The sequence below is a fragment of the Suricata suricatta genome, chromosome 17 (assembly GCF_006229205.1).
Source record: "Suricata suricatta isolate VVHF042 chromosome 17, meerkat_22Aug2017_6uvM2_HiC, whole genome shotgun sequence".
NCBI lineage: Eukaryota > Metazoa > Chordata > Mammalia > Carnivora > Herpestidae > Suricata > Suricata suricatta.
This window is the reverse complement of record NC_043716.1, coordinates 45,094,535-45,116,279: the sequence shown is the minus strand read 5'-3', so window position 1 is coordinate 45,116,279 and position 21,745 is coordinate 45,094,535. Positions and strand designations below refer to the sequence as shown.

Genomic DNA, 21,745 nt, shown 5'->3' with positions numbered 1-21,745 from the left:
GCCAGGACCTCTGGGGGGCTCCTCATTGCACCTCCCGGGTGTGAGACTGATGCTGACAAACACAGAGACACCGTCTCGCAAGGCCTGCGCTCATGAAGAGGCCCTCAGCCTCGCCTTTATTCTGCTTTGTCCAAGTGCAAGATGGATGAAGCCTGGAGGTGTGACTCAATCTAGGGATGGAAGGCCTTCGAAAGAAGCTGCATCTGCATGGAAGGGGCGGCCAAGGTGGAGGCCAAGGGCAGGCTATTCCAAATGTGCTGCTTTGGCATTGGTTATTTATAATTTTTTTAATGTTTTATTTATTTTTCAGACAGGGAGAGACAAAGCCGAGCAGGGAGGGGCAGAAAGAGAGGGAGACACAGAATCAGAAGCAGGCTCCAAGCAGTCAGCTGTCAGCACAGAGCCTGACGCGGGGCTCGAACCACGAACATGAGATCATGATCTTAGCTGAAGTCAGAGGCTCAACCGACTGAGCCACCCAGGCGCCCTGGCATTTGGTTATTTTAAATAAAAGTTACTTAAGGGATTGGCTTTGCAAGAAGGTAACTCCAGGATGCCTGGCTGGCTCAGTCGTTAGAGCGTGCAACACTTGATCTCAGGGTTGTGAGTTCAAGTCTTACGTTGGGTATAGAGATGACTTAAAAAAAATAAAATCTTTAAAAAAAAAAAAAGGACGCTCAGACCCTCCGCTGTCCTCCTGAATGCAGGAAATACATCTTCCTTGTGAAAGGTACCCTCATCAGGAGGAGGAGAAAGACATCCTTATCACCAGAGATGGGAAATTCAGGGGGCAGAAGGCTGTGTAAACAACCTTTGTTATGTTTTTATGTATTTACTATCCCAGCCCAAACTCTGTTTAGAATACCTTCCTTACTGAAGCTCCCAAAGTGAAGTTTTCTCTGTCCTGTCAGTCCCTCACAGATTTGTTGTCTCTTTGTCTAAAAAGTATGAAAATGGGCGCCTGGGCGGCCCAATCGGTTAAGCATCCAACTGCAGCTCAGGTCATGGTCTTGCGGCCCATGAGTTCGAGCCCTGTGACGGGCTCTGTGATGACAGCTCAGCCTGGACCCTGCTTCAGATTCTGTCTCCCTCACTCTGCCCCTCCCCCGCCTCCAAAATAAACATTAAAAAAAATAGTATAGAAACAGCCTACCTTGGTAATTTCTTCAGGCCTCAATTTCATTATTGGCCCTCCATGCGCACATAATAAAACTTTGGGTTTTTTCCTCCTGTTCATCTGTCTCCTGTAAATTGAATTCTTAGTCTAGCTGGAAGACCTTGAAAGGCTGAGGAGGAATTTTTCCTTCCCTTCACCAGGTTGGTCCATCTGGCCTAGAACACCCTGGCCCTGGCACCAGCCCCCCCTCCCTCCATACAGATGGGCCCCTAAGGAACCACGAGGGCCCCATCTGCCATGTGCCAAGCCTGGGAAGTCCCAGCAAGCTCCAGAGCCAGAGCCCTCGTTGTGGATGAATTTAGAAGCCCCCAGCCAGAGGCACTTGCAGCCTGGCGGCTAGAGCATTGCTTTCAGAGAGCTTCCCCGTCGCCAGGAGATCGACCTGCGGCCAGGGTGAGGTTCAGGGTGAGGTTCAGTGTCCCGTGACCCAGTGAGTGGGCAGGCTGTGCAAGAGCTAGTTACAGGGGACCCTGTAAGATTTGCCTTGTGAAAATTATGGCCCACTGTTTTGGGTTGAGTTGGGTCCCCTAAAAGATATGTTGAAGCCCTAACTCCCTGTTACCTGGCATCTTTTTTAATTTTTTTTTTTTTTGAGAGCAAGAGAGAGAGAGAGTGCACACAAGTTGTAGAGGGGGCAGAGAGAGGAGAACAGACAATCCAAAGCAGGCTCTGCACTGATAGCACAGAGCCTGATGTGAGGCTCAAACCCACGAACCGCAAGATCATGACCCGAGTCAAAGTCATATGCTTAACTGACTGAGTCCCCCAGGCACCCCAGAAATAGCATCTTGATAGAAGGAGTCAAGTTAAAATGAGGTTGAGTGGGACCGAATCCAATGTGATTGGTGTCCTTATTTTAAAAAAAAGCCAAATTGTGGAATTTGTAATATTGGCGATGAAGGTGGAGCTTTACAAACTTCCACTGAAAATAAAGAAACCTAGCAATGAACGTTTAAAACCTAAAAAGAATCCAAGGCTTTTATAAAGCATGAGTAAATCCTATAACAGAGTTTTGAGTCAGGACGGAAATAGTACAGAAGCTGTCGAAACACAAACCAGAAATTTTAACAATTGAAAAGGTTAGAAGAAAGGTCAACTGATGTGTGAATGGTGCAATTTAGACAGTTATGTTCACAAACTCAAGTGAGAAAATGAAATTGAAAAAAATGGTTTCAACTGGAATGGATATGGGGGGCGGTGCATGCGGGGGGAGGGTAGAACATGGCCCAAAGGGAAGGGTTTGCAGTGACCACATATTTCAGATAAGAGCCAGTGGTTAGATATTTTTTTTTTCATCTTCACTTAAAGGCATTCAGCTGGATGCTCATTTCTGATCCTGAGTTTTGATTAAAGGAGTCCTCTGGTAAATCCTCTCCCTTACACCCCCTCCCTCTCTTTGAAAGTGAATCCCTAATTATAGGCCACGTTTAAGATTTACTAGATGAAATCAGCAGCTATAGATATGACACCAGACTTGCAAAAAATCAACCCACCATTGCCATAAAAAACCCAATTGTTAATTGCTTCTTTAGCATCTGACTAGAACAAAAACACCCTGCGCTGTTTAGTATGAAAAGTAATTGTAGAGGAACGAAGACTTGGCCAAGACTTAGGGGAGCTGGGATTCTGGTCTCCTTGTTACCTGGTGCTTCTGTGGTGTGGTCAGGAGCCACACGGTGGTGTTAGCATCTATGTGGTTTTCACGGTGCAGACAGGACTTTTCCAGGCTTAGAGTCCAGGCTTAGAGCTGATGGGTGCTGTGAGGCCCTGAGTCTTCATTGCTTTGGAAATATAACCTACCAGTATCCCATGTTCAATATTGCAGAGTCTTGCTTTATTTCTTGAGCAGCCTGTACCTGGAATGTATATGAAGATTCTGGAACAGTTACCATTTCAAACTCAAGTGGTGGTCAGCCCAAGAAATGAGCTAAGGCTAGCCCGTGAACCCAGGTGGGGTGCAGCCAGATGGCCCAGGGGCCTTCATGGTCAGGCCTCCCTCTCTCAGACCCCCTGCACAAGATCCAAGAGGCATCAAGGCAGTCAGGCCACAGTCATGGCTTTTACGGTGTTCCCCTACCTCCTGTGCTTGGTCCCTTGCTCTGTTTGCGGGGACCTTTGTCTCCTACACAGGTGGGTTGCTGGGAGGGTTGTCTTCCTGCCTTCTGAGCCTTGCTGCTTGCTGGCTCTGTGGTTTGTGTAGTTTGATTACCCACCTGCTCACTCAAGAAGGGCAACCTCCTCTCATGTTCTCAAGGGTTTGCCTATGTGTCTTCTGGTCGGGCAGAGCATGGAGGCCAGGTCTTCTGAGCCTCAAGATAATTACTGTCCAGGGGCGCCAGGGTGGCTCAGTCAGTTAAGTATCCAATGTTGGCTTGGGTCATGATCTCATAGTTCATGAGCTCAAGCCCCATGTCCAGCCCTGCCCTGGCGGCTCAGAGCCTGGAGCCTGCTTCGGATTCTGTCTCCCCTTTCTCTGCCCCTCCTCCGCGTCATGCTCTGTCTCTCTCAAAAATAAATAAATGGGTTTTTTTGGTTTTTTGGTTTTTTGGTTTTTTTTGCAAAGGCAAAGGGCTTTACTACGGGTTCAAACTTGGACTCACAGACTTTTCCAATGCAGTGGATCCGTACTGTGAGCCTAAATAAATGTTTTAAAAATTGTTTTAAAGATCATTACTGTCCATGAGCTGATAATTGCGCTCATTTGCCTTTCGTTGGAAAGTCAGTAGGCAGATGGCAAAAGAAACCAACCCTCCCTGTTTAACTCAGCCCCTGTATTTTAACTCACATTAACTACATGGCAGCTGTAGATCTCCTTCTTTGTGACTTTCAGGCATGTGGCTTTTGTATGAACTTTTGGTGTGTTCTGTAAAAGAACAAAGCAGCATTGCCTCTCTTCATCGTCCATGAGCCCTGATCTTGCACTTGTTTCATAATCCACGTGATGCCTCTGTTTTGTTACCTCTTCCTAAGTAACCATCCACTCCTCAAGTCAGTGGCTTAAAACAACAATGGCGCATTATTTCTCACAATTCTGCAATGCGGACTAGTCTTAGCTGAGCAGATCTGTTCTTCACGGTGGATGCTTGGTCTGAAATATCACATTTGGCCTGTTCCCTCACATAACTGCTGACTTCTTAGCTGGAATGGGTGAGCGCTTCTCCGCAAGGCTAGCTTGGGCTTCCTCCCAACATGGTGGGCTCGGGGGAATCAGACCAGGCTTTGTACCTTGTGTCAGGCTTCTGGTCTCTAGCTTCCTTTAGAGGCCTGAACTGACACAGTGTCTTTTCTGCCATTTGAAGTTGATCAAAGCATGACCTAGGCCAGCCTAGATTCAGAGTGAGGGGAGGTAGCCTCCATCTCTTGGTAGGAGGAACAGCATACTGGCACAGAGAGGGAAGGAATTGACGGAGGCCATTGTTGGCAATTATCTACCGTAGTCTCCCTGGTGATACTTCTTGATTTATTGGTTTTCTCCTTTTATTCTCAATGCCATTATAGAGTATAGGAACATGGGGTAGGCAGGAATTAGTCCCATGGCCTTCAACCATCAAATCTTCTACTGGTAATTCCAGGGTACTCTGGAAAAGCATTAGTATCTCTGCCCTTGACTGCAGGGTTGGGCATGTTATTACTCCAGTGCATCTGAGACTGCTTTAGAAGTACAATAGTAGCGAACATCAATTGAACACTTGCTGTGAGCCAGGCCCTATGCCTGTGCCTTTTTCCTGGATCATATGATTAAATTAACAGACTCTTTCCAGGCCTGTATGTACATTTTGGTGGTCATTTCTGGGTTGGCTCAGGTGATAAAAACACAGCATGGCAATATTGGTACCATGGGTTCCAAAATGCTGCTCATACCCAAGTCCCCAGCTCTTCCCTTCACAGAGTACTCACTTACTTCCGTGGGATACTTATTGTGCATTCTCTTTTCCTTCCTCTCTTTCAGAACCTCTGTTGTCAATTGAGTATTCCATTAATTATATATTTGTCCCACTCTGGTCCCTGCTACCTCCAGGTCCAATGGGGGAAGGTCAGGGGATGGAAATCATCCAAGTAGAGTGGAGGCCATTTTGGATGGAGGGAAGTGCTCTGTGACCACACACAGCCCACACCTTCCAGGCCACATGCACACACGGGTGTACACACACACACACACACACACACACACACTCACAGCTGCTGCCCTCCCACATCCCTCAGGGCAAAGAATCCAGGTCAAGGGAGAGCATAATGTACTATCTGGTTCTCTACTGTGCCCGCACTGTGCATTTAGTAAATGCTTAGGATAACGACTATTATAATATTACTTTATGCAAGAATATCAGGAAACTCGGAACTAGTACATACCCTGAAAAATCCGACGAAGGTAACACGTGGCGTTTTTTTATATTGCATTTCTGTATTTTTCACAGCTTTGTTGGTATGTAATTTACAAAACCTAATGTTCACCCGTTTAAGGTGTACAGTTAAATGGCTTTTAGCATTTTTACAGAGTCGTAAGCCATCACCTTATATCTAATTTTAGAGCATTTTCAGCAGCCCCAAAAGAAACTCTGTTTCCATAGCAGTCATTACCCTTAACTACCTCACCCCAGCACAGGCCACTACTCTGCTTTCTTTCTCTGTAGATTTGTCTACTCTGGATATTTCAGATAAATGGAATTATACAATGTGGCCTTTGGTGCCTGGCTTCTTTCATTTAGCATAATGTTCACCCATGCTAGAGCAGATCAACACTTCATTCCTTTTAATGGCTGGATACTCTTCCGTTGTTTGGAGAGACCACGCCTTGTGTATCCATTCATCAGATGATGGACTTTTGAGTTGTTTCTATTCGGGGGCTATTATGAATTGGAACATTCACGTACAAGTTGTTGCATGGACATAGGTTTCCGTTCTCTTGGGTGGGCATCTTGGAATGAAATCACAGAGCCAAACGGTCACTCTGTGTTAACCTTTTGAAGAATGACCCAGCTGTTTTTCCAAGTGGCCACACTATTTTATATTCCCATCCGCAATGTGTGAGGGTTCTAACTTTTTCACATCCTTGCCAACAGTTGTAATGATGCACACAGCATTTTTAACCTGTCTTTCACATAAGGATTTACCCAAATGTAGCTAACTCTGATGCCCAGCCGTGTGTGTATGATGGGTCCAAATAGAATTCAGGCATTCATTCAGCAAACATTTATTTAGCACGTGCCATGTACCAGGATCATGGCATTCAGGATCCGCTGAACTCAGGATGGCTGTGGTCTCGTGGAGACGGACAAGCATACCAGTGATGAGCATCCTGCCCACCTGGCATGTTCGTGGCAGAAGCGGGTTTGGAAGCATAACAGAGGAGCATTCATTCTGTCCCCAGAGGACAAAGTTCTGGGAGGAGGGGACGCTCAAGCTAAGTCATAAACAAGGAAAAGAAGAGTCAGGCAAAGTGGAGGAGTTGGCTGGGGAGACAAAATTTCAGGAAGAAGAACTGACACTTGCCTAGAAGGTTCTGGAGCTCTGAAGCACGGGGGTGCAGGAGCTTTGTAAGGCTGAAGGGAAAGGTGTGGCTTTGGATTAGTGGTCCAGAAAAGCTGCTACAAAGGTAGGCAAAATCATAAAGGGCCTTGTATTTCACGCCAGGCATTTTAATATCATCCTGAAGTCCCAGTAGATGTAGATGGGCTTGGATGCAAGCAGCCACAGGACTGGGTCTTCCTTGGGGAGGATCACCTGGCAGCAGCGTGGGGAATGTCGGCTAGCAGGACAGAGAGCAGGGGCAGGGAGGCTGAGGGCTCTGCCTGGACGTCACTGAGGGCTTGGCATCCGCCTCCCGTGGGAGTTGGTCTTGGAGGTGTGCCGTGTTTTTTGGGGGAGCCGCAGCTCTGCGCGTGGCCGTCCCCACCAAAGGCCTGTCCACAAGAGGCAGGCTGGTATGGGCGGGACCCTCAGAGCCATGCCAGATGGCCCGGCCAGAGCCTCAGCCAGACCTCGGGACACGGCTGTCCTTCGTTGTAAGCATCCTGCTTTTCCCCGCTGGACCTACCCCTGAGGCACGATCGGGCTGAGTTAAAAGGGCCCCGGGAGTCCGAGCTTCTCCAGTTCCGAGTCTCAGGCTACCTCCCTTCCTGCACAGGGTCCCCAGGCCTCTCCGGGGCGGGAGCCTCATTCTGCTTCATCTTGTGGCCTCTGCCATGTTTGGGAGGCTCATTTCCTCCAAAGCCCCACACCCCCTGAGTGGGCTCAGGGTTGTGGTAGAGGGGCCCCGAAACAGCTAGACAGCAGGCCCCAGCACAAAGTCATCGGATGGTAACGAAAATCATCCTCTATATAAATGTTTAACATTTTTTAATGTTTTACTGATTTTTGAGAGAGAGAGAGAGAGAGAGACAGCATGAGCAGGGGAGGGTCAGAGACAGAAGGAGACACAGAATCTGAAGCAGGCTCCAGGCTCTGAGCTCGCTGTCAGCACAGAGCCTGACTCAGGGTTTGAACCCACGAACTGTGAGATCATGACCTGAGGCGAAGCCGGACACTCAACCGACTGAGCCACCCAGGCGCCCCTAAATATTTTCTTTAATCTTACACGTTGTCCTTAAACCTATACAGTGTTATGTGTTAATAGCTCAAAGCTGGGAAGATAAAAATATTTTGGGGTGTATATATGCATTTTCTCTTACTTTATTAATTCACACATCCCTTCTGAAGAATAATTCTCTGGTGGAATAATCAGTAGCTGATTTCCACATGGTAATTATTGAGGAGATATTAAATGGTTAAGCCTTAAAACAATTTTTTAATCTTTCTTATTTATTTGCTTGTTTGTTTGTTTTTAAATATTTATTTATGAAAGTAGGCTCCACTCCCAGCACGGGGCTCGAATTCACAACCCAGGATCAAGGGTCACATGCTCTACTGACTGAGCCAGCCAAGTGCCCTTTATTTCATTTTTTTAATTGAAATATAACACATATCTTATGTCTAAAACTTGGTCTGGGGTGCCTGGGTGGCTGAGTCAGTTGAGCATCTGGCTCAGGTCATGATCTCACGGTTTGTGGGTTCGAGCCCCATGCTGGGCTCTGTGCTGACCATTCAGACCCTAGAGCCTGCTTCAGATTCTGGTCTCTCCCACTCTCTGCCTTTCCCCTGTTCATTCCCTCTCTCTTTCAAAAATAAATAAACATTTTAAAAAATGTTTTAAGCTGTTGTGAAAGTTCTAGTATAGTCTTTTGGTGGCCAAATGCACCCCTTTCATCTAAAAATTGAATTGTGAGGTCATAGGTAGGCATATGCTTAGCCCTTAGATATTTATAGACCTTGCTGAGCAATTGTCCAAAGTTGTTGAAACACTTTACACACCCAGTAATTGGTTGGACATAAAAAAATGTTCTGTAAAGTTTACTGAACCTAATGTCAGAGGAAAAAAATACAATGTAGTGGCACAAATCTGACTTTAACTCACGTTTTTGAGGAGCACCTGGCCATCTAAGTTGGTGGAATGTGTGACTGTTGGTCTCAGGGTTGTAAATTTGAATGCAGAGATGACTTAAAATATTTTAAATATGAATAAAGAAATCATGTTTTTGACATGTGAGTAAATGAGCTATCATTTTACTATTTATTTGCACAGTAAGCCCTTTTTGATTGAGATCTATATAATTCACCCTTTTAACGTACAATTCATGGGGTTTTCGTGTTTTCACAAAAGTTGGGCAACTCCCACCATTGCCTAATTCCAAGAACATTTTCATCACCCCAACAGGACCCCCCCTTTTATCCATTAGTAGTGACTCCAACGCCTGGCAACCACAAATATTGTTGGTCTCTATGGATTTACCTATTCTGGACATTTCCTGTATAAACTATGGTTAAACTTTAAAGTTATAATTTTTTGATATTTCTTTTTCAGGATCCTAAGCACTTCAAGTCAGAGAAGACAGGACGGGGCCAATTAAGGGAAGGCTGGAGAGATAGCCATCAACCTATCATGTGTTCCTACAAGCTGGTGACCGTGAAGTTTGAGGTCTGGGGGCTTCAGACCAGAGTGGAACAATTTGTACACAAGGTAAGTGAATAAAGGACAGTTCCTGGACTGTGGATGCAGTGCCTTGTCTTTCTTTCCTCCTTTCTTCCTTGCTTCCTTTCTTTCTGTAATGTTCATTCATTTTTGAGATGGGGAAGGCAGAAAGAGAGAGGATCCAAAGCAGGCTCTGTGCTGACAGCTGAGAGCCCGATGCGGGGCTTGAACTCACAAACCATGAGATCATGATCTGAGCCAAAGTCAGATGCTTAACCAAGTGAGCCACCCAGGCGCCCCTGTGACTGTCTCTATTATTAGCTGGAGTGAACAACGAACAACACCTGCACAGTGCTGAGCCAACACGAGCTAACTGCATCTAGGAAACCCTGTTTTCATGAAAATGCATTTTACATCCAGGCTTAATTTGCTGTTTTGTGCTTCATTTATCGTTCCGTGACCTCCATGTCTATTGTATGAGTGTATTCAGGAAATTGGGTTTTCAAAACATACTTCTCCCTTTGCCATCAGGCTAACCTCATTGCAGGCAGAAGTACTTGTACTTGGTACTCAGGTACTTGGATTCCAGGCGGAGGCACGGGGCTTATCTGACTGTGCAGCCCCTAAGATTATTCTCACTCAACATATCTCGCAGATCTGGGTACTGAAGATAGAAGACGCCCCAAGAGACAACACAATGGTCCTCGAGATGGTGCATCTCAGTATTTCTGGTCACTTAATAATTCTGTTACCAAAGGATTATTAATAGCCTCCAAACACAGATTTCAATGGTGTACCTACTTTAAAATTCTTTTTTTAATGTTTTTTATTTATTTTTGATACAGAGAGAGACAGAGCATGAGAGGGGGAGGGGCAGAGAGAGAAGGAGACACAGAATCGGAAGCAGGCTCCAGGCTCTGAGCTAGCTGTCAGCACAGAGCCCAATGCGGGGCTCGAACCCACAAACATGAGATCTGACCTGAGCCAAAGTCGGAGGCTTAACTGACTGAGCCACCCAGGCGCCCCGATGGTGTACCTACTTTAGCTAAACATGTTAATTTTGTAGGAGGACATTGTCACTCAGTGATGATTTATTAGAGGCTGCTGACATGACTGTTACCTCATGGAAACAAATGGAAAATGTAACGTTTTGCATTACCCTTTGTGATACCTCCCATTTTCATAAAAATAAATACTACCCATGTTGTCTCTACATTCCAGATAGGCTGGATATCTGTTTATTTTTCCACTTAAAAACTGATAAAGAATAGCTTTCTGAAATTCTTTCGGGGCCACTGGAATTTAACCTTAATGCACTGAGCTCTGTGTTACTTACGTAGGTGGATCTGTCAACTGAGATTGGAGGCCAATTGGCAACAACACGTATATATTTTGAATTTAAGTACCAAGGAGGAGTCTGAACTTGGACTCATGAGAATAGCAGACTCTAGAACAGATCTGAGAGCTTTGATGTTTCCTTAAAACCGAGAAGTGTGTCGACCTTCTGCACTCTAGAACCCATTCTGCCCAGGCAGAGGTGGGAGCCGAGTGAAAGACACATAGAAATCAAGTTTGGGGGGGGGCACCTGGGTGGCTCAGTCAGTTGAGCGTCCGACTTTGGCTCAGGTCATGATTTTACAGTTCGTGGGTTCGAGCCCCGCGTCAGGCTCTGTGCTGACAGCTCGGAGCCTGGAGCCTGCTTCAGATTCTGTGTCTCCCCCTCTCTCTGCCGCTCCCATGCTTATGCTCTGTCTCTCTCTGTTTCTCGATAATACATAAATATTAACCAATAAAAAGAAGAAGAAGAAATCAAGTTTTGGGGCCCACCTGTTTCCCTGCTATGTCCCAAGTTATTAAGCAGGAAGACGCTCCCAGAGTAAATGGCTTCCGGCCTCAGCTCTGTGTCTAACTTAGGCTGTATCTTCCTTGACTTCCTGCAATATTCCTCCCCTCTTATCTTTTAACCCAAAATGATCTCTTATTAGGGTTACCACACAGAGCACTTGTCATATCCTCCTTTGTCTTCTCAAAGCCTATTTAGTTTGCCGTGGGGCTTAGTGTGTTTTTTCCTTGCCGATGACTTTGGCTAGTTTTGAGATTGTTTCTTTTTTTTTTTTAATGTTTTTTATTTATTTTTGAGAAAGAGAGATAACGTGAGCAAGGGAGGGTCAGAGAGAGAGGGAGAACAGAATCCGAAGATAGGCCCCAGGCTCTGAGCTAGCTGTCAGCACAGAGCCCAACGCGGGGCTCGAACCCACAAACCACGAGACCATGACCTGAGCCGAGGCTAGAAATTCAACCGACTGAGCCACCCAGACTCCCTGAGATTCTGTTTCTTTAAAATACCTGTAGGAATTATGCTCTAGTAAAAGGGATTCCTATTGCCAGTTTGCAGATATGAGGAAGTGTTAGCAACACCCCCTAAACACACCTGCTCTGGCCCATGAGTTGCTAATGAGTGTAAGAGGCTAGTATTTGCAAGGGTTTAAAGTTCCAGGAATGCCTTTCTCTGAATACCTTTGTTTTTTAAGAATCTATTCACAGTTAAGGGTGGGGAATGTTCGAAAGCGAGCCATTAGCACATTATTGAATTCTTGTTTCCAGCAAACAGCTGTGTTCTGCTTAATGTAATAGGGTATATTTTACTGATGCTTCGATGCTGTTCTTTTCACTCCCATGAATTTGACACAGTCAGCACTGGAGTGTGTACGGTTTCATGTTGTTTCTTATTTTCTTGACATATTTCCTCCTTCCAAATCATAAAAGCCTCACGAGCTATCCAGAGGCATGGAGAAATAAACACTTCATTATCAATGCTTCCCTTGTTTCTGCAAATTCACCAGATTAAAATCCTTCATTTATTGAAACGTGCTTGAACCTTTCACAAGAGGTTTTTGACAATTTCCGGATTTGTTTGGCAGGAAGAAAGGAATGTTGAGGGGAGCGCGTGAGTATCCAAGAAACGTAAGACGGCATATTTATAGAGGACAGAAAGAGTACCAGAAAATTAAAACTCACCAAAATTAATTAGTTAATTAATTAATTAAAACTCATGAACAGTGTTACACACCCATACACACACACAGACACACATATGCACACAAACTATAAATTAATAAATTATTTTTCTTAGACTTCTATTGCCATTATGTGTCGCTGTAAGAAACAATTTCATTCCTTTTGTCTCCTAGCCAGGCTTACCATTCCCGTATGTTCTATTCCTGCTGAGGTCTCTTTAGTTCATCTCTTTCAATAATAGTTGTCCAAACTGTTTTTTTCCCCCTTCTATTATGTGAAAGTCACTCCCCAAATGATATTTCTTTATCTTGGATCCCACACCTTCAATTATATTTAAAAAAAATTTTAGGGGTGCCTGGGTGGCTCAGTCAGTTAAGCCTCCGGCTTCGGCTCAGGTCAGATCTCACGTTCGTGGGTTCGAGCCCCGCATCAGGCTCTGTGCTGACAGCTAGCTCAGAGCCTGGAGCCTGCTTCTGGTTCTGTGTCTCCTTCTCTCTCTGCCCCTCCCCCTCTCATGCTCTGTCTCTCTCTGTATCAAAAATAAATAAAAAACATTAAAAAATTAAAAAAATTTTTTTTGACCAATATAGGTTATTTCCTCAGAGAAGGGTAAGTGCTCTTTGCTTAGAAGTCACTTGCTACCCAGAAGAGCGTTCTTGATCCCCAACACTTAGGAACCCCTCACACGAGCAAGACACACCATCCCACAAATGAAAAGCTGAACCACAGGGCGCCTGGGTGGCTCAGTCAGTTAAGCGTCTGACTTCGGCTCAGGTCATGATCTCATGGTTCATGGGTTCGAACCCCACATTGGGCTTTGTGCTGACCACTTGCTCAGAGCCTAGAGGCTGCTTCAGATTCTGTGTCTCCTTCTCTCTCTGACCCTCCCCTGCTTGTGCTCTGTCTCATTCTGTCTCTCAAAAATAAATAAATGTAAAAAATATTTTTTTTTAATTAAAAAAAAAAGTTGAGCCTGTCTTAGGTAAAAATAAATGAAAAGTCTCAGGGTGATTAGCCTAGAGATTCATTCCAGCCCCTGCCTTTGCGACCACCAATCAGTTGTCCATAGTATGTATCCACTTCCAGTCCAAGTTTCAAACGAGATGAAGAGATTAATTTACGGTGAGTGGAGCATGCCAGGAAACGGTTCAGGGTGAACAAGCCCGCTCTCGGAGCCCACAGTCTGTGAGACTGTAATTGCCATCCCATGGACAGAGTGACTGAGAAATTTGTAATTACCAGGATTCCTAGAATTGGGAACAACCTATTTTCCAGATCGCTGTCATCAAACATGGTTATTACTTCACCTTCCGTCTTCTACTTTTCTAGGTCGTCCGGGATATTCTGCTGATTGGACACAGACAGGCTTTTGCGTGGGTTGATGAGTGGTATGGTAAGTCACCTTCCCCAGCTTCATCCCACCTGGCTTGAGATGCTACCTAGAAAGACAGCAACAAAGCAGGACTGTTGGCCCCTGAATTGGAAACAGCACTGTCTGTTGGAACATAACACAGAAGAATGTAATGATAGACGCTTGGTCTAAAATAACCATGATACAGTTGGTCCTTGAACAACACGGGTTTGAACCGTGTGGGTCCACGTAGGCAGATCTTTTTTCGCTAAACACAGTACATACTATAAATGTGTCTTCTCTTATGATTTTCTTAATAATGTTTTCTTTTCCCTAGCTGACTTTATGGCAAGAATACAGAATTGATTACATGTAACATACAAAATATGTATTCATCAACTGTTTATATTAGGCTTCTGGTCAATGGTAAACTATTTGAGGGAGTCAAAAGTTACACATGCATTTTCAGTTCTGCGGGAGAGAATGTGTGTGTTGGCATCCCTAACGCCCTAATTGTTCAAGGGTCAACTGTACTTAGTTATTGACTAATAAGTAGGTCCTCCGTGTGTTTGATGCCAGCATACTTGCTCACACAGGGCTCCATAATTCGCTTTGATGGGTTTTAAACCCATCCTAATTTATCCCAAACTTCCAATTCGAGATCAAAACTGTCTGAAGCATCATATCAAGTGAAAGCCATCCTTTGATTCAGAAAACACTTGAAATACTCCCTCTCTAAAAACAAGGATTCTGCAAGAATCCGTAGGTGCCCTTCATCCTAAGACTGTTATGGCTTTTTTCTTTTTCTTTTTCCTTTTCCTTTTCGTTTTCTTTTCCTGTGATTTGAGAGGAGTTAAACAAGTTCTGCACATTTCGAGTAAAAGAAAATAAGGCTTGTTGCGTCCCTTGCTGGATGGACCACGCTTTCCAGATTCTCAGCACTATCATTTCATCCACATGAATCTTCTACATTCCCAGAATCAGTCATCAGAGGCTCGTGTCCTTGACTATAAATAGGAATGGACACATCCAGTTGGTGACTTGGGTTAGATACGATTGTCCAATGACATGCTCTCCTCCTTGGCCTCTTCCTAAGTCAATTGCATTTGTTCTGCGTGTAACCTACGTTGCATTTTGGTGCTTGTCTGTCATTGTTCCACCAATCCCTCCGTCTTCTTAGCAGAAGGTATCAAATTTACAATGAAAAGATACACTGGACTGAACGGGCGAAGACAATGATTGTTATTAATGTTGTTGGCTGTTTCTGAGCCACATGTAAGAAGACATAGTTCTGGAGAGTTTGGTCTGTGTGTGTGTGCGCGTGTATTGTGTGTGTTTTCCCCAGATCTGCATCTTCTGTAGAGGAAGGGCATGTCCCTAGGGTTGTCCAAAGGCAGATCTCTGGAAGAGCCTCTTTTGAAAGATCATCATTTGCTCTTTCTTACTGCACACCCCCAGGACACTGCTTACACGCAGCAGATATGTTGGCTTGCCACATTGTCACGATGTCTCCCCACGGCGTGTAGAGGGAGAGCCTCCTGTGGTTACTCACCCTGATCATGAAACAAATCTTTCTGCTTTCCCCCCTCCTCGAGAGCTTTGCTCAGATTCTTAGAGAGGGAACAGAGATGCAAAAACTCCTTAAAACTTGCTCGTCTCTCTCTCCAAACTTGGACTTCTCTAAGCTCATGGTGTCCTTGCCACCAACAATAAGAGAATATCAAAAGGATATTCAAAGGATAATTGGCAAGTGAAGGGGGACCTGAAGGGCCAGGAATCTGCCACTTTGAAGGCCAAGACACAGGGCACTTTGACAGATTTCCTTCCAGTACCGGAATGCCATGGAGGTCTTTACAGAACAGCCAGCATCAAAAAGGATCACTGGTTCCTGACTAAGAGACAACACAGTACAAGCCTGTTGATCAGAAAAGGGGGTTTGCGTAGAGGGAGGATATAGAAAAAAAAAGTGTGGATGGGTATTCAATAACGGAACGGCTGGGGTACAAAAAAATGGGGGCTAACTCTTTTCTGTCTCAGGCATGCCAGAGCAAGGAAGAGACTTAAGAACTTTTCATAAAAAAAAAAAAAAATCTCAGACTATTCCAGGGGCCCAAAGCTAGATGAATGCATCAAAGAAAAATAGAGGCCTCCAGCCCTGGAGAGGTTTCAGAGGAGAACGCCTGCCTATTTACTCAGGATGGCTTAGGTGGACCTATTAACAACTCTAGGAGTCTATTGACAAAAAGCCTTTCTGTATCTGAGTGCAGAAAAGCAGTGTGTGGTTTAGTGGATGTAGATCACAGGGGACCCGTGTACTCCCCCCAGAAGGCCTCCACCCCCCTGCATACACAATCTTAGCTCCAAGCAAAACAAGCTGCCTTTTCACTCAGCAAGGGGTCTAGCAACCACCCCATCAATTTCATGTAAATGACTGGCATCCGCATCCTTGCCCCCCGCTGAGCTGCTTGCCAGGAAAACAGTGGCTCCTTCCTTACCGCTGCCGACACTCAGTCATTCAAATGAACGGAAATAGCCCTGCCCACAGAGCGCCTCCTCAGTCCCTTATTCAACTTAAGGGACTGTGGGCCTTTCAGGGAAATGGGTGTGTCACTTTCCAGGAGGATGGCCCTTCAGTGTGGGCTGCCTGACTTTACTTGTTTTTCTTTGACCTATATAGGCTCAGTGAGGCTCAGTAGACTTGGAAAAGGCTCAAAGTAAAAAAAAATAATAATAATAAGAGAAAAAGAAAAAAAAACCCTTGCCTGTAGTTTATAGCATTGGTGCAAAGTGAGGTCCCCAAGCCAACAACATCAGCTTCCACCTCAGCTGCTTGTTAGAAATTCAAATTCTGGGATCCTATGGAGTCAGATACTCTGGGGATATAGCCCAGCAATCTGTGTTTTAACAAGCCCTCCGGATGATTCTGATACTTGCTAACGTTTAAGAACGACTTTAACTCAGATTAGATTGCAAGTACAGTTTAATTAATTCCGTCCAAACAGATTAGGGAATGGTGGATGTCTTCCGGGCCAACTGGTTCCTTGTGAGAATCAGAAAAAGACATCCTTCTGGGCAGACTCGGCGGGTGCTCTCATTGAGGGCTGAATTTTAGTCCCATTGGCCTCCTGGGCCGTGCATTTGTACTGAACACAAACTCTACACCATAGGCACCCCTGGAGGTCTTCTCCCTAATTAAGCTAACCACCTCCAGTGCTTAATTAAGAAGAAAGAAAGGGGAGGGGAGAGAAGGACATTGTACATGGTGGTTGATCTTCTCTTACCCAGGGATTAATTTTCTATCTTTTCTGAGTTTGAGCATGTGGCTCTTGCATAACTATTTCCCTAAACAAATTTTATTCTATTCTGCTCATGTTTACTGCAAAGTGTAACCATGTCCATTGTTGCAGGAGTTGAGTTTGTGTTTTCAAAGCCTTGATTGGTCTTTATCTAGGAGCCTTGGGTCTCTCCTGCATGACTGGAACACTAATCAGAGAAGCAACAACGCATTTCAGAAGATGGGGTAAAGGGGGAGGGCATAGATAAAAGTAGGCAGCCCAGCTAAGCTAAAAAGTTCACAAATCTGAAGGTGTTTCGAGAGAGGAACAAAGAAGATTGCCAGAGGGAGGCTGTGAATGAGGGGAACTTCATGAATGTCTTTGAAATCCTCATCCTTCCAAAAAATTATGCGGAGGCATTGGGTGGTGGGTGAGGTAGTCCTGCTGGTATAGATGAAAGTCCCCCATGAAAGTGACTTAGAACTTATTCTGGAGTCCCTAGAGCAGGTCCGAAAATGAATGGAGCTAGCTCAAGGTGGAGAAGGAAGCCTCCTTAGAGACTAGACTAGCGTTAGCTGGTTGAACTCACCAAGTCAACATTTTCCAATGGCCTTCTGTTTCCTGAAGTATGAATGTCAGCGCCATGGCTGTTATGGAACATTTTGTGTGTGTGTGCCTCTGTTCTTTGTTCTGGGGAGAGAACTCCTAGCTTCTCGTCAGATTCTCAAAAGATTTGTGACTCTCCTCTACTTCCCCCAAATTAAGAACTATGAAAAAAAATCAAGACTGTGTATTACAATTCTGGATCTTAGTGGCCTGAATTACATGGAAAGGGTAATTCACCAAGACTTGAGGATTGGCTACTTTTACTACAAAAACGGGGAGCCACCCACCCCTAAGCTATTTATAACAAGCATGCATTGAATCTATAATCACTGTAAAGAGGTTTATTTTTTTAATTTTTCTAGGTTTATTCATTTTTCATAGAGACAAAGCATAAGTCGGGGAGGGGCAGAGAGAGAGAGGGAGACACAGAATCTGAAGCAGGCTCCAAGCTGTCAGCACAAGCCTGCTGGTGGGCTCAAACTCACAGACCACAAGATCATGACCTGAGCTGAAGTCAGGCGCTTTACCAAGTCAGCAACTCAGGCAACCCTCATTGTAAAGAGTTTTAAAGGGGGTAGGCTCCTGGGTTGCTCAGTGGTTGAGCATCCGACTCTTGATTTCGGCTCAGATCATGATGTCACAGTTTGTGAGTTCAAGCCCCGCATCAGGCTCTGTGCTCATAGTGTGGAATCTGCTTGGGATTCTTTCTCTTCTTCTCTCTCTGCCTCTACCTTTGTCTCTCTCTCTCTCTCGCTCTCTCTCTCTCTCTCTCTCTCTGGTACTTCCCAAAGGATGACTGCCATTTTGCTAGAGCCAGGAGTGTCCAATTTCACTCATGGTTGCTGGAACATCCCTCCACCGCTAACCCTAACTCTGTCACTTGTTCAAGACTTCCATTTTGACCTAGTATTAAGAAAAAATTACTTCTGTTTAGGCTGAAGATCCTAGAAGTGGAGAGAAAATGTTTGTAGGAGGAAATAAAACGTGCGTCTAAACAGGCCATTGAATTAAAGTATATAAATCCTAAAAAAATAAATAAAGTATATAAATCCTTCATTAAAACTTTAGCTGCTATAGCTACACAATACAATGAAGGAAAATTTTTGCTTACAGTCATTTTGTCCCATGGTATTTGTAACTTCTCTGTATGTTCAACTGACTACTGTCCTCTGAAAGATATGATCTTGTCTCCACAAACTGTGAGGTCCACCTGCCTTCTTTTAAAAAAAAAAGTGATTGAAAAAATAATAATAAAATAATAATTAAATAAATAAAATAAATAAAATGAAATAAAGTGATTGAGGGGCACCAGGGTGGCTCAGTCAGTTAAGCGTCCAACTTCACCTCAGGTCATGATCTCACAGTTTGTGGGTTCGAGCCCTGCATCGGGCTCTGTGCTGACAGCTCAGAGCCTGGAGCCTGCTTCAATTCTGTATCTTCCTTTCTTTCTGCCCCTCCCCTGCTCATGCTGTCTCTCTCTCTCAAAAATAACATAAAAAATAATAAATAAATTGATTGATTGATTGATTGAACAAAAGTTGCCACCATAAACAAAGTTAAGAGACTAGAAGATACTTGTAACAGAGGGTAGCCAACAGAGAATTAATATCTATAATGTCTAAAGAGGCCCTATAAATAAAGGATCCAGCAACTCAATAGAAAGAAAAGGTAAAGAACATGAATGGGTAAATTATAGAAAAAAACACAAATGACCAAAATAATCTTGCTACTAATTGCAAGAAGAACAATAAAAACAAAATTGGACATTTGTTCACCTGATAGCAGAAAATTAAGATCTTGAAAATACTCCCATTTTGGATAAAGTGGGGGAACAAATAAACAGTTTCTATAAAAATGACTAAGTACAAATAACACATGGCCCAGCAATTCCACTTTTAGAAATTTGTTATGGAAATTTGTTTATTTATACACATGTTCCTGAATATAGGTACAAAGCTATTCAGTGTAGTGTTGTTTATAAAAGCTAGAAATTAGTCTCAGTATAAGTGTTTATTTGTTAGTAGGAATATGAGCAAATAAATTATGCTACACCCATACTGTGAATATTGTTTGTGACAGTTAAAAAAATAAGCTAGTTCTATATGTACCAGTATGGAAATATGTATATCTTCCATTAGTGGAAAAAGCAAGTCAGAACAACATGTATAGGGGCTCCTGGCTGGCTCTGTCTGTAAACCATCTGACTCTTGATCTCAGGGTCATGAGTTCAAGCCCCTTGTTGGGTGTAGAGATTACTTAAATAAATAAAACTTAATTAAAAAAAACTTTTTTAACATAGATTCATTTTTGAGAGACAGAGAGTGACAGAGTACGAGCAGGGGAGGGGCAGAAAGAGAGGGAGACACAGAATCCAAAGCAGGTTCCAGGCTCTGAGCTGCCAGCACAGAGCCCGATGCAGGTCTCCAAACTCATGAACCATGAGATCATGACCTGAGCCGAAGTTCAACGTTTAATTGACTGAACCACCCAGCGCCCTTAAACCTTTTAAAAAATGTATTTAAAAAAATTTTAAAGGGGTGCCTGGGTGGCTCATTCAGTTAAGCATCCGGCTCTTGGTTTTAGCTCAGGTCATAAAGGTTTGTGAGCCTGAGCCCCGCGTTAGGTAAGCCCTTTTTCTCTCTCCCTCTCCCCCTTCCTTCCTTTCTCTCTCTTTCTCTCTCTCTCTCTGCCCCTCACTCACTTATGCCCTCTCTTTCTCAAAATAATAATAATAATAATAATAATAATACAATAAAATAAAGATTTAAAAAGGAAAAAGAGGGGCGTCTGGGTGTCTCAGTTGGGTAAGCGACTGGCTTCGGCTCAGGTCATGATCTCATGGTTCGTGGGTTCGAGCCCCGCATCGGGCTGTGTGCTGACAGCTAGCTCAGAGCCTGGAGCCTGTCTTTGGATTCTGTGTCTCCCTCTCTCTCTGACCCTCCCCTGCTTATGCTGTCTCTCTCTGTCTCTCAAAAATAAATAAAAAACATTAAAAAAATTTTTTTAAAGACAAAAAAGAACAGTTATATATGGCATAATATGCTACATAGTATGATCCCATAAATGTAGAAATAAATGAGACTATATGTATGTGTAGTAATATACATGTGAATTCGTAGAAAAGAATTCATAGTAAAGCCAAGCCTGTACCTCTGACTCTTAACAATGGTTACATTCAGAAAGAATAGGATTAGTGGGAGAGTTTACAAGGAATTAAACTATTTTCTCAATATAAATCAGTACTATTTGAATTATTTCTGTGGAATGCAATTTATGCCTTACTTGAGTGATTTCACAAATAGTCACTGAAATCCGTATTTTACTAAAAAGCAGGAAATGTTTGAAGCAGACCAGGACTCATTGAGTGGATATATATTTCTTTTTTTATTGTCACTTCTTATCCTTCTTTTTTTTAATGCTTATTTTGAGAGAAAGAGTGTACATGCAAGTGATTGAGGGGCAAAGAGAGAGAGAGAGAGAGAGAGAGAGACAATCCTAAGCAGGCTCCTTCAGGTTAGCAAGGAGCCCAAAGTGGGACTTACTTTCCCAAACTCTGAGATCATGACCTGAGCCAAAGTCAAGAGTCCAACACTTAACTGACTGAGCTATCCAGGCACCCTCATATTTTATATATATGTGTGTGTGTGTGTGTGTGTGTGTGTGTGTGTGTGTGTGTGTGTATATATACATATATATATAGTTGTTGAGAGAGAAAGAGAATGTGCGCTCATGTGCGTGCCGGAGGAAAGGGGCAGAAAGCCGAGGACAGGGACCCGAAGCAGGCTCTGTGTGGACAGCAGAAAGCCCAATGAGGGACTCAAACCCACAAACCACGAGATGGTGGCCTGAGCCGAAGTTGGACACTCAACCAACTAAGCCACCCAGACACCCTTATATTTTGTTTTTAAATGAAAGCCTTTAGTTCACGGCTGAAGAATCAAAGCAGATTCCTCAATTAACAAATCCCCTGGGTCCAGAGCTTCTCTGACAAGGCTGGACTGGAAGTAGAGGCAGAAGGTTCCCATCTCAGCCCAGTCACCTGGCAGAGGGGAAGGTTCCGCTCGGGCCACATTCAGTGTGACCTCCACGTGGCTGGAGTGGAAGACAGGATCCAGTTCTCCCCTCATCTGAAGGAGGGTAAGAAAGAGAAGGAAAGAAATGGCCTCACAGAGGGCAAAGAGAGGAATCTTGGGCCACGGAAGTGTAAGGAGGGCATTTATACCCCGAGCATACTTCTCAGTGCTGATCATATCAGTGTATATGTACATTTACGTGTGAGTGTGTGTATACGTGTATAATGTGTATGTATATAT

The 21,745-nt window shown here is 44.1% G+C and overlaps 1 protein-coding gene across 5 annotated transcripts in view; it reads left to right on the top strand.

Annotated features, from left to right (window-relative positions):
- Nucleotides 1–21,745, top strand: part of PITPNC1 (phosphatidylinositol transfer protein cytoplasmic 1) — a 229,136-nt gene that overhangs the window by 195,051 nt on the left and 12,340 nt on the right. For all 5 annotated transcript variants that reach the window (XM_029928135.1, XM_029928136.1, XM_029928134.1 and 2 more), the window contains exons 7-8: nt 9,075–9,230; nt 13,530–13,593. In XM_029928135.1, the coding sequence (XP_029783995.1) occupies nt 9,075–9,230; nt 13,530–13,593 (220 nt within the window). The remainder of the gene's footprint in view (nt 1–9,074; nt 9,231–13,529; nt 13,594–21,745) is intronic.